Genomic DNA, 12,726 nt, shown 5'->3' on the forward strand with positions numbered 1-12,726 from the left:
CATTTACATAAATACCACATAATTCTTGTCTCAACATATTAGACACCTAAACTTACATATTTTCTTGGATAACACTTAATTTTTTAACATCATATAGGCCATTGTAATCTAAACAGCTTTCAACTAATTGAAAATAATACAGGGCATTGTAATCCGTAAAATGACCTTCCATAAACATTTATAAAAAGCTTTAATCCTTAATAAAGTTATTTATTACATCACCAATGCACATAAAGTAACATCTACTACCAAACACTCATAAGTTACAATTATTTTGTCTTTCTAACAAATTATAAATCAATCACATATTAACCAACGCATTAGTAATTTGTTCTCGAATGACCGTCATTTCAGTTGCACCGTCCCTTAGTATAAATGATTGATTGTTTGTTGTCATCTCGTAACATAGAACTACCAATTTGGTTTTCATATGAGTCTTCAACTATTTCCTGTTGATTTGCTTCAGCATTGAGGAAATAAACGTCATATCGAGACGGGTGTCGCTTAATATAATTGTGTATTGTCATTGTCGCTATCACAATCTGAACTTGTTTTGGAAATGGATAAGGAGGCATATCACGTAATATCACCCACTTCTTCTTTCAGACACCAAATGTCCTCTCGATGACGCCTCGCAAAGAGGAATGTCTTTTGTTGAACACCTCCTTTCTGTTTCGTGTAGCATTACTTGCTCATTCAAAATCAGGTATATGATATGGTTTGAGATACCCTCGCTGCAACGAATAACCAGCATCCACCAAATAATACTTTCCTGTAAGGTGTTGAACCTTCAGTTTCACATTTAAGAAAAATACAATAAATATTCCGTGGCGCAATATACCTTGAGGAGGATGGGGAAAGCTATAATGCGGATTCCGTGTTGCACTCTTGAAAATTCTGCTGTCATGTGCACTACCCTCCCAACCAGGCATGATAAATGTGAAACACATATTAAAGTCACAAACTGCTATGACATTTTGGGTTGGGGTTTCACTACGTCCGATAAATGCAATTTTCTCATCATTTGAAACGCGTGCATCAACATGTGTTCCATCTATCGCACCGATGCAATCTTAAACATGTAGCGTTAGCAATTCATTAATCAATGTCATGCTTTCATGTTAAATTTCATTAATATAAGATTAAATCAGTACCTTAAAGAATGACGTGTAACATCGATAGTGGCGAATCTCCGCAGGAGTTCGTGAAAACGTTGGATCCGTTGGCTTTATGACTTGTTTGGAGAGGCTCACCACAGCACTCAAACCCACTGAGAAGTACTTGCTAATGGTCTCTGATGAGTGCTGGAAGTGTTCCATCGCACCATGCATTGACTCATTCTGTGATAATATATAAAGAGTAATCACCAAGACCTCACGGTCAGTCATCCTCATAGACCCATGGAGGCCATGAGATCCAATGAGTTCTGCTAAAAGATCTGTAAGAACATCATGTGTCATGCGAAACATGTTGTGAAATCTTGTGGGATGCCCAACAAACATTTTCACAACCCATTTGTCTCCAAAATATGATGATGTGTAACAGGGAGAAAGGTCGATGTATGTGTTTTAGTACTCTATGAGCAAGTTGATAGCTGTGTTTCTCCTTCTACGACGTACTTGGCTTGGGTCCATAATGATGTATACTGGACATATTTTGACAAAGAAAACTAAATTATTAAGCTAATCATCACTATGAAAAGAAGTCTATTATTTAACCTGTGACAAGTAATAACACAAGCATTTAGTGTAGATCAGAGCTATGGACTTCTAAGAAACTTTTACCAACAGATTAGATTTTCGCAGTTTTCATAAAGATAGTTATATGTAAAAAACAAAATAAACTGAAATGTCTCAATCAACAACAGTTCAAATAACCATGTCTTCTCATAAACTATTCAAATAAGCACATAGCAAATACTAAAAAACTCCATTTAAATTTTCTTGCGCTCATAAAAATGTCGTAGATACGACACCCTTCGCTCTTTGGCAATTGCTGTGAAAAAATCTCTCTGCACCGAATTTTGAAGCAGCTCAACACCAAAGTAGTAAAGCTCATCATCCGCTGCAATACTCGATCCTACTCTAAAATTGCTACAACCTCGTGAATTGACATTTTCTGCACTTTATGAGGGGCATCGTTGGAAGAATCCATAAGGCATGATATCTGGTTTCTAATAGAAGCAGCTCCACCTTTTTTTTTACTCTCGAACCTAGATCGCTTTGAGCGGTTTGTGGATTGAATCTCAGTGGGACATGGACTTGGGAAATCAGGTGAATCATCTGATAAGCTGACAGCAACATTGACCTGTGTTTTTTGTCTTGTGTTTCACCAAATCCTACCTCGCTGGGAGCGCATGCATATTTTCTTGTGGCGACGACACCCCCGAACATCAGGTCTAACTTCTCCAAATCGGGTTCAATTCCACAAGTTTTATACTTTTTCACTGCGGGCACCACCTGGAGAAAAAACCCAAATCAGTTCTACAGCTTGAAAGAGAAAGATATTATGAAAATTATCAAAAATTAAAATTACTAACCGCGAGCTTGGGTCGCAAATTATAAAAAATTAAATTTATTAACCGTGAGCCTTTATGCTCACCACTCTTCCGAAGCATCAATGGTTCGCTTTACCGGATCCCAACCCAAACCAGTTGAACCATGTTTTAAATCCTTCCAAAATTTTCAATCTTTTTTTTTCATTTGATCCCATTTGTTTTTCATTTGTAGCCTGGCGTACTCCCGTCCCGTGTAGTCTTTAAAATTTTTAATAATATTCTGCCAACATTCTTTATTTTAAAACGTTGTTGGTCTATTGCCCAATTCTATTTCTTTTATACAAATGCCGCAAAACAACATTTTGATTTCTTTTTCCCACAGTGCTGGTGAACCATGTTCTTTAACCTTACCAGTCATGTTAAAACTACGATAAAGCAAAGAAAAAAAAACACAACAATGACATAATTTAGAAGTTATAACATGAGAATCATTCATGAGTGTTGCATCATATTCTTGCATCACAAAAAATTTAAGGAAGCATAAAAATGAAAAAAAGGACACAAAATTTAACGTAATTCGGTCAACATGAGCTACATCCACGACAAAGGAGACCAACAACTTTATTATAGCACCAAAGAGGAAAATACAAATCTTTGATTCATACATTACTCCCTACCCGAAGCATAAAAAAAACCAGCAGCATATATAGAAAACCAAGTGCTGCCATGATGGATCCCATCCCAGGAATTTGGTATAATAGAAGCAAAATACATTACTCCCACAATGATTCATACATTAATCTCTCCCAGATGCATAATACATTACTCCCTCCCACACAGCCCTTCGAAGCCTGCATACAGTAATCGGGCATAATAGAAAACCGGTACCCAATAAAGAGGTAACCCGAAGAAAAAAAAAAAAAAAAAAATTGTCGCGACGACCAATGCCAGCTTGCCAAGTACTGGAGCAACGCAAAACAAGTTAGGGGTAAAGATAACATAAAAATAATAATCTTACAATTGCTTACAGGACCATGCCAAGGTACCAAGTGCTGCCATGATGGATTACACATGTTTTCTACCACTCAATTATGATCTACCTCTTTAAAAAATACCTAACCATTATTCAAATGCCATACATTCTAAGGCCACGCCAATTCTTCATATCTATATATAAAAAGAAGAAAGTGTTTCACCAAACTGATAGCATGGCTTTGCCTATGCAATAGAGATTGACCAAATAGTTAAAGAAATATTGTAAGGTTGTTCCCCTATAGTGAAGTAGGCACGTTAAAAAGTGTTTTAAACATAATCCATAATCCATGAAAAGTGTTTCAACAAATCCATGAATTTCAATTCTCTTACAACAATTCAATGCATTGCACCCAGACATCATCTTATAACTAGAACAAAAAGAATAATAGTATCAAATTTTCCATCAACAGGTAATGAAACAAAGCAATGAATATTTTCCAAAGGCAACATTGAAAACTGAAATCGTTAATCCTCATCATTTTTTATATGGAATAAAGCAATTCAATGCTCAAATTGAAAGCAAGCTTGAATATTCTTTTTTGAATGGTACTTCCAAATGCCCAACAGGTGCTTGCAAATCATCCATAAACAGGTAATGAAACAGGATTCATTTTGGGTAAGAGTAAAAATAAAAAAATTAATAGGTGCTTGCATTAACAGGTGATTTCCAAAGCTTCCATTAACGGTTGCAAATCTTGTGGTTGCATATCTTCAACCACAAATTAATAGGTGCTTGCATTAACAGGTCCTTCCAAATGTATAGCAAACCAAACTTTATGAAGCTACAGATCCACCACAGAAAAGGAGAAAAAAATAAAAATGACAGAAACAGGAAAGAGATGAGAAAACATCAAGAGCCGCAAAAACGACAATATTTCATTAACAGGTGCTTGCAAATCTTCAACCACAAAACAATGTCATGAAACACTGCATACAAGCATATATGGGTGCAAGAACTGCACCTTTGAAGGACAATGCCAATTTGATTTCAAATGTAAGGGCTAATTTCATGAGAGAAAAAAATGAAGAATTTTTTCGTCTTCCAAAATTTCAAGCCAAAGCAAACTTCGTGAAGCTACAGATCCACCACAAGAAAGTAGGAAAAAATAAAAATGGCATAAACAAGAAAGAGATGAGAAGGAGAAAACACCAGGAGCCGCAAAAACGACAATCTTCCATTAACAGCTGCTTGCAAATCTTCAACCACAAAACAATCTAATGAAACACGGCAAACATGCATATATGGGTGCAAGATCTGCAACTTCGATGGACAATGCCAATTTGATCCCAAATTTCTAAGGGTTCAATTCGGGCAATAGTTAAAATGAAGTAATTTTTCGAGTGCCAAAATATCTAGCTAAAACCATTCTTCGTTAAGCTACACCACAGGAAAGGAAAAACAAAAAAAAATGGCAGAAACAGGAAAGAGATGAGGAGGAGAAAACATCAGGAGACGCAAAAACGCACATCCTTCATCTTAGATCCGAAAATACATGAAGAAAATGACTCGTCTTTACCTGAGCTCTGTCGATCGAGGGACGACGAAAGAAGAAGGGGAAGGGGACGCGAGGGAAGCAGCGGGGAAGAACCTAGGGCAGAGGCGAGAAAAGGGTAAAGAGTAAAAATCTCGGGCAAAAGCGGGGCCGCGGGGTTAATGTTGCGGCCCGCTTCCGCCAATCTAATTCCCGAAGCCGCAAACCAAACGAAAAACTTTTGCGAATAATTGCGGCTAACGACCGCGCAGCGCCTAAAAAGCCCTCCCAAACGGAGCCTAATAATAAAAAAATATGAGTAGTGTTAATGTGAATAAGTGCAGGCCTTGAACTCAAAAGATACAGAATCCATTTATTGTCTAGATAAGGTATGCATGGCATAAGTTTGAGATGATTTACATATTGCTCATTGGGAACAAAATCAGGCGCTCAATAAAAGTAAAAAAAATTATTTCTTCCCGATCGAGACAAGGCTTTTCGATAAAGAAGGCTTTAGGGATAGGATTTTCCTCTTATAAGGGGTTTTAATCACTCCCACTTTCACAAATATCCGAGAATAAAAATTAAAGTTAGCTGACTGATTTTTTCGATCAAGATTGAATGAAATTGATTATAATAGAGAAAAAAAAATTGAATAATGAAAATTGTCATCCTGTGATTCAAAAAGCTACATGTATAAACACTCCACATGGTAATAGATTAAAATATAGAGTAGTTTCCCTTCATCAACCGTGTCGGTGTCAAAAAAAGCAATTGTATAAACCTAAAACGGACTGGTGAGTTGCTGAATTATCCAGCTAGCGAATTGCTAAATTTCCTACCTGGTGAATTGATGAATCGAGCTCACCTAACAAAGTGGTTGAATCGAGCCCACATACTGATGTATCTAATTCAAGCCCATCTGTCGAAATGGTTGCATCCATTCCCCTCAAAAAAATGGTCTAGCCTGCTTGTGCAAGGCAATTATCGGAGAAGGTCATCATGATTAGTAATAATCATCTGTCAATCCATCATTAAAAGTGTTACCTGATATTTAAAACTGTCTTTTCATTCAGACACCAGCCATGGACGGCATACAAGCGCCGTCTAATACCAACATCACAGTATTCTCATCCAGACACCAGACAAGAACACCGTACAATACAAAATGTCTCATTTATTATTTTATTACTTTTTTCTCTTGTGCATAAAGGGGAAGTCAAAAGGAGATTGAAGGAGCTTTCTTTCAGGGAAATCCTTATTTTTCTCTCTCACTCTCTCTCTAAAATCTTATAAATCTGAGAATCTCTGACGAAATAGACTTTTACAGTTCACCCAAGATAAGGACTCAAAACATTCTCTGAGGTTCCCTCTCAAAACTCGCAACCATCTCTCTCTCTCTCTGTGATACAATGACTTTACCGAGTTGTATGCACTCACGAACAATACGAGACCCTATATCTCAAAAAGATTTAATATCTTGAAAGGTGAAGTGAGCGTGGACGCCTGCTTTAAATTTGAAGTCACGCATAAACATCTTCAAAGAGACAATAAATATCACACTAGATGAATCTTCACCAGATGAGATAAGAAATTCTATCCTTAAATCTTTTATTTTTGCATCTTTTAAATTCTACTATCTCTAAGGTTCCCTCTCCAAACTTTTAGACCATACTGTGCTCAATAGTCAAATGCTAGGAATGACTTTGGAAAAAAGTTTGTCGAAATAGAGTTTGAAAAACGGGTGAACTCAACTAACTTAGAGATTAAAGGCCACGAGATCTTGCTATAGATAAATTTGAAAATTTACGATGACTATTCTCTGTAGGTGTAGTCAAAGCGCCCCTAGGCGAAGGATACTCCGAGTTTAACAAAACTATTTTAATTCATTTATAACAAAGTTATATTACACGGAAACAGTACATCTAGTCACATAAAAAAAGTACAACTTAATTTTCACTGATAATACTCGAGAAACTCTTCCTATAAGACTATTAAGTCAACTATAAAGTATATGAAGGTGAGTCATAATACCCTAGGAGGGAATCTTGTAGGTGGGATGATTCCATGTATGAGTGCTAAGAACTCCAAATAGATGAATATTCAGTGCATAGTGAAATAAAACACTCATTTTATCAAAATAGTTTTATTTCGTATCAACGAATTCGTTTTTTGGATAAATGAAGTATACACTTCTCTTATAAGGACGAGCAACATCTAGGTTTATATTTTTCATTCTACTTTTTTTCTTTTTACAGTTATCTATAAAGAGATAAGAGAATCAGAGAATTAAATGCATACATCTAAAAAAGCCTTCCAAACTGCCTAGCTGGCAAATTACTGAATTGTCCAGCTAGCGAATTGTTGAATTGTTCAACTAGAAAATTGTTGAATTGTGAAGCTGACACATTGTTGAATTGTTTAGCTGTTGAATTCCTGAATCGAGCTTACCTGCTGAAGTAGTTAAATCAAACCCACCTGCCTATGTGGATAAATTGAGCTCACTCGTCGAAGTGGTTGAATTGAGTCCACCTGTCGACGAGGTTGAATCGAATCCATCTATTGAAATTGGCGTATATATTCCTCTTGCTTAATTCATTTATAACAAAGTTATAATACACGGAAACGGAAACAGTACATCTAGTCACATAAAAAAAGTACAACTTAATTTTCATTGATAATAGTCGAGAAACTCTTCCTATAAGACTATTGAGTCAACTATAAAGTATATGAAGGTGAGTCATAATACCATAGGAGGGAATTTTGTAGGTGTAGCCAAAATGGGCCTAGGATGATTCCCTGTATGAGTGCTAAGAACTCCAAATAGATGAATATTCAGTGCATAGTGAAATAAAACACTCATTTTATCAAAATAGTTTTATTTCGTATCAACGAATTCGTTTTTTGGATAAATAAAGTATACGCTTCTCTTATAAGGACGAGCAACATCTAGGTTTATATTTTTCATTCTATTTTTTTTCTTTTTACAGTTATCTATAAAGAGATAAGAGAATCAGAGAATTAAATGCATACATCTAAAAAAGCCTTCCAAACTGCCTAGCTGGCAAATTACTGAATTGTCCAGCTAGCGAATTGTTGAATTGTTCAACTAGAAAATTGTTGAATTGTGAAGCTGACACATTGTTGAATTGTTTAGCTGTTGAATTCCGGAATCGAGCCTACCTGCTGAAGTAGTTAAATCAAACCCACCTGCCTATGTGGATAAATTGAACTCACTCGTCGAAGTGGTTGAATTGAGGCCACCTGTTAACGAGGTTGAATCGAATCCATCTATTGAAATTGTCGTATATATTCCTCTTGCTTAATTCATTTATAACAAAGTTATATTACACGGAAACAATACATCTAGTCACATAAAAAAAGCACAACTTAATTTTCACTGATAATAGTCGAGAAACTCTTCCTATAAGACTATTGAGTCAACTATAAAGTATATGAAGGTGACTCATAATACCCTGGGAGGGAATCTTGTAGGTGCAGCCAAAGTGGGCCTAGGATGATTCTCTGTATGAGTGCTAAGAACTCCAAATAGATGAATATTCAGTGCATAGTGAAATAAAACACTCATTTTATCAAAATAGTTTTATTTCGTATCAACGAATTCGTTTTTTGGATAAATGAAGTATACACTTCTCTTATAAGGACGAGCAACATCTAGGTTTATATTTTTCATTCTATTTTTTTTCTTTTTACAGTTATCTATAAAGAGATAAGAGAATCAGAGAATTAAATGCATACATCTAAAAAAGCCTTCCAAACTGCCTAGCTGGCAAATTACTGAATTGTCCAGCTAGCGAATTGTTGAATTGTTCAACTAGAAAATTGTTGAATTGTGAAGCTGACACATTGTTGAATTGTTTAGCTGTTGAATTCCTGAATCGAGCCTACCTGCTGAAGTAGTTAAATCAAACCCACCTGCCAATGTGGATAAATTGAGCTCACTCATCGAAGTGGTTGAATTGAGCCCACCTGTCGACGAGGTTGAATCGAATCCATCTATTGAAATTGTCGTATATATTCCTCTCGCAAAAATATTCTAGCCCACTTGTGCGAGGGAAACTATTGAAAAAGGTCATCATGACTAATAACAAGATCAGCCAATTCATCATTAAAAGTACTACCCGACATTTACAACTCAATTTTTTCTTCCAGACAACAGGAATGAGTGTCATACCAGCACTGTTTGACACCCCACATCATAGTTTTTTCATTAAGACACTAAGAATAGCGTCATACAATATGAAATGTGTCTAATTTATTATTTTATTATTTTTCTCCTGTGTATAAAAGGGAAGCCAAAAGAAAATTAAAGGAGATTTTTGTCCTGGGGAATCTCTTCCTCTCTCTCTCGCTCTAAAATCTTTTAAATAAAGAAAACTCCGACATGTCAGATTTCTCCGCCTTACTGGAAACAAGAACTCAATACATTCTCTAAGTTTCCTTCTAATGACTCACAAACATCTGTCTCCCTCCCTCCCTCCCTCACCCTCTATCATTTTATCTTTGAGATATAAGTTGTTTATCGGATTGTATGTGCTCACGAAAGGAAATAACATATGATTGAGAAAACTGGAAATAAGTAACAAGCCGGTAATTTCAAAAAATTTTAAAAGTATTTCTTTTTTTGGGAAAATCTTATATATATATATAAAGAACTTAGCCTAGAAAAGACACCATGTCCACGGAAGCGACACAACCGCGAATCCAATGGGGAAATTTTTTTAAAAAAAAGTATTAAACACAGGTTTGGAGAAAAGAAATAAGATGGGAAATCTTGCTTCATCTGCAACATAAGACCAATGGTCTGCCGGTAAAAAGGAAAAAAGAAGTACCCGATCTTCGAGCTCAGATTCCTCCATGGCGAGTAGCAGCTCATCATTGTGAGAGGATGCCAGCAATGGAAGCAGTGTGGATGAAGGGATGAGAGGCGGCGAAGGGAACTGCCGCATGAACGGAGGGAACTGGAGCATTTTACCCACCACACTGGACTTTACCAACCCCCTCTCGTTTTCTCCTCTCGGACGCAGGCAAGCAAATTTCTTGGATTAGTACATTTTAGGGCAATTAGGAAATTTACATATACGCCCCACTATTTCATGTATTTTAACGCCTGATACCCAAACTTTAATATTTATATTTATAGTATTTTAGTCTGCAAGAAAATATGAATTTTACCTTAAACGTGAAAATAGTGACATACTTGATGTAATATTAATGATTTGGATCAACATTTAAATATAAATGTTTAACTTTCATCAGCTAAATATATATAAAAATTTTGGTTTTCATGTAAAGGCCCCTTAAAATTGATTATTTATAAAATGGATATTCTCCCATATTTATGATTGAATTCTCAACTAAATATTACAATTTTATGATATTTAACTTTTTTATTTATAAATTATTTATAAAACTACTCTCTCTCTCTCTCTCTCTCTCTCTCTCTCTCTATATATATATATATTGAGAAAAATAGAGTCATAAATAAACCTGTTTGTAATTCTAGGTCTTCGAGGTCCTATATATATATATATATATATCATGAAACGTGTGATTATGCATGCTACATTTAAATTATTGAAATTTTTACAAAAACGAAAAAATAAGAGTTGAACTTTTATTGTAAGTTCTGATCTTTGAGGGAACTAGTGCTTTTAACTTATAATTAAATTTTAGTTTTTTTTTTCTTTTATTAAATTTCTATTACTATAACATTACACGGAAATAAATAAATTTTATAATAAAAGATGATAAAAATATTAATTTTATAAGATATCATAAGTTAATTGGTATATGTTTTCAAGAAATTACACCGGATGATCATTAATATAAGTTGTTAATCAAAGCAAATAGCTGAATCAGAAGGCATGATAGCAGTTAACTTCAATAGTTTTATTACTAAGCCATCCATTTGTTAATCTCTATTAACGAGCCATATTAATATTATAAAAAAAAGCAATATTTGCATTTCCTTGTTAACTATAAATGTATCCCATATCAAGCTAACCAAATGAGAAACATATTATAAATCTTTCCCTTATCATTCAACAGTAATGAATACCAGCCGAAGTGTTCCAATGAAATGCTAGACTTAGTAAGTTGCAGGGAGAATTGCTTGAATTTACCTCAAGCAACAGATTCATTAATGAATTTGTAGAAATCATCTACAAATACTAAATCAGCTATGCATCTCCTACATCGCCATCCTTCTTCTCAACATCCGTGTCAGCCGATGAAGATGGAGGAACTGAAGTTTGAGGGTTGCTGCTCCCTTCTTGTATAGAGCTGTTGGAGTTATGAATGGCTTCCACTTTATCAACTTCGGAATGAATGTTTTCTGCCTTTGGAAGCGGCGTGGGTTTGGGTTCGCTCTGAGTCGTGCTCAGCAAACTTCCATTACTCGTCTCGCTGCCCTTCACCGATTTAACATCCAAGTTTTCATTGGCAGTATCTCGATCGAATGCAGCAAGAATTCGATGCACATCTTCATATATGATTTCAAGCTGTTGGAGACTTTTGTTTAAAATTGAAGCAGCAGAAATGTTGCCAGAATAAGCCTGGAGAGCATCAGGCGTGGTGGATTCTATCACCCCGCACAACTGAAACGAAAAACTAATGAATGTTTATTTGCTATGACAAACGGGAAGAGAAGCAGGGGCAAATTTTCAAACTGTATTACTCAATAAAAAAAAATAATAACAACATACCACATAATTCTTATGTATTTACATTTATAAAATATTGGTGTCAAAAGCCTATACATGAAAACATGACTTTCATGTTTAATAAAGATAATAATGATAGTATTTTTTGATGTGACGTTACGAAATTTGAATGATATGTAAATACGTAACAATTGGGCACGCCCCACCCCCCCACCCCTAACGACAACAAACAATTGAAAAAAAAAAACACTATTGCTTACTCTATTATAGAGTCCAACAATCTCAAGGCGACCATTGTTGTCATCACAAACAGCTTCCTGCAGAGCTGCAGACGTATGCTAGTCAGCAACCAGTTGGAAGATGACATTCGATAAGTAAAAAATGAAAAAAAAAATGATATTGGCGAAATTATTCTCGAGCAAGTATTGGTTCAAGAAATAATGATTCGTTTCTCCGTTATCTACTAAATAGAATATATCTACAGCACATTGCATAATTAAATTATGCTGAGGATAGCTAAATTCATTCATTCATCATCAGCCATAGATGGTATTGGGTTGGGTTAATTGGAACAAGCAGTTACAGATATAAGATATCAGGCGCGTAGAAAACTACATACATGGACCATGTTTGGATAAGGCAAAATATTATTTGATCCGATAATTAAACAGGGTAAATATTGAATAAAACAGTTCAATTTTTCCAGAGAAAGTGAAGAAGCATTGCATAACTGTCGGCAGTTTTATTTTATTTTATTTTTTTCTTTCGTGATTTGAAAAAGTGAATGATTTTATAGTTTAAAAAAAATAATTTAAATATGAATATAACCCCTCTAATTTTTAAAAGTAACATTTTAATTTTTAAAATAAGTGAGACCAAACGAGTCTCACATTTTAAATAGTTTAGATGATTTAATACAATACTATGAGTAATACATTTATCCCGAGTAATAAATATACCACTTGTAATAAGGATTAATTCATCTAGACTAAACAATTTGTGACATCCGTTTGGTCTGCGAAATTGTCTTATTTGC

The 12,726-nt window shown here is 35.0% G+C and overlaps 2 protein-coding genes across 4 annotated transcripts in view; both read right to left on the reverse strand.

Annotated features, from left to right (window-relative positions):
- Positions 1-10,063, reverse strand: part of LOC110018985 — an 18,380-nt gene extending 8,317 nt beyond the window's left edge. For all 3 annotated transcript variants that reach the window (XM_020716499.1, XM_020716500.1, XM_020716501.1), the window contains exon 1: positions 9,858-10,063. In XM_020716499.1, coding sequence (XP_020572158.1) covers positions 9,858-9,995 — 138 coding nt within the window. In that variant the 5' untranslated portion in view covers positions 9,996-10,063. The remainder of the gene's footprint in view (positions 1-9,857) is intronic.
- A 900-nt stretch (positions 10,064-10,963) lies between these two features.
- LOC110018776 (CHD3-type chromatin-remodeling factor PICKLE-like) overlaps positions 10,964-12,726 on the reverse strand; it is an 89,286-nt gene continuing 87,523 nt past the window's right edge. The window contains exons 32-33 of the mRNA XM_020716211.1: positions 11,951-12,015; positions 10,964-11,624 (exon numbers count right to left, since the gene is read on the reverse strand). Of these exons, the coding sequence (XP_020571870.1) occupies positions 11,208-11,624; positions 11,951-12,015 (482 nt within the window). The 3' untranslated portion in view covers positions 10,964-11,207. The remainder of the gene's footprint in view (positions 11,625-11,950; positions 12,016-12,726) is intronic.

The sequence above is a fragment of the Phalaenopsis equestris genome, unplaced genomic scaffold (assembly GCF_001263595.1).
Source record: "Phalaenopsis equestris unplaced genomic scaffold, ASM126359v1 Scaffold000036, whole genome shotgun sequence".
In the NCBI taxonomy this organism is placed as follows: domain Eukaryota; kingdom Viridiplantae; phylum Streptophyta; class Magnoliopsida; order Asparagales; family Orchidaceae; genus Phalaenopsis; species Phalaenopsis equestris.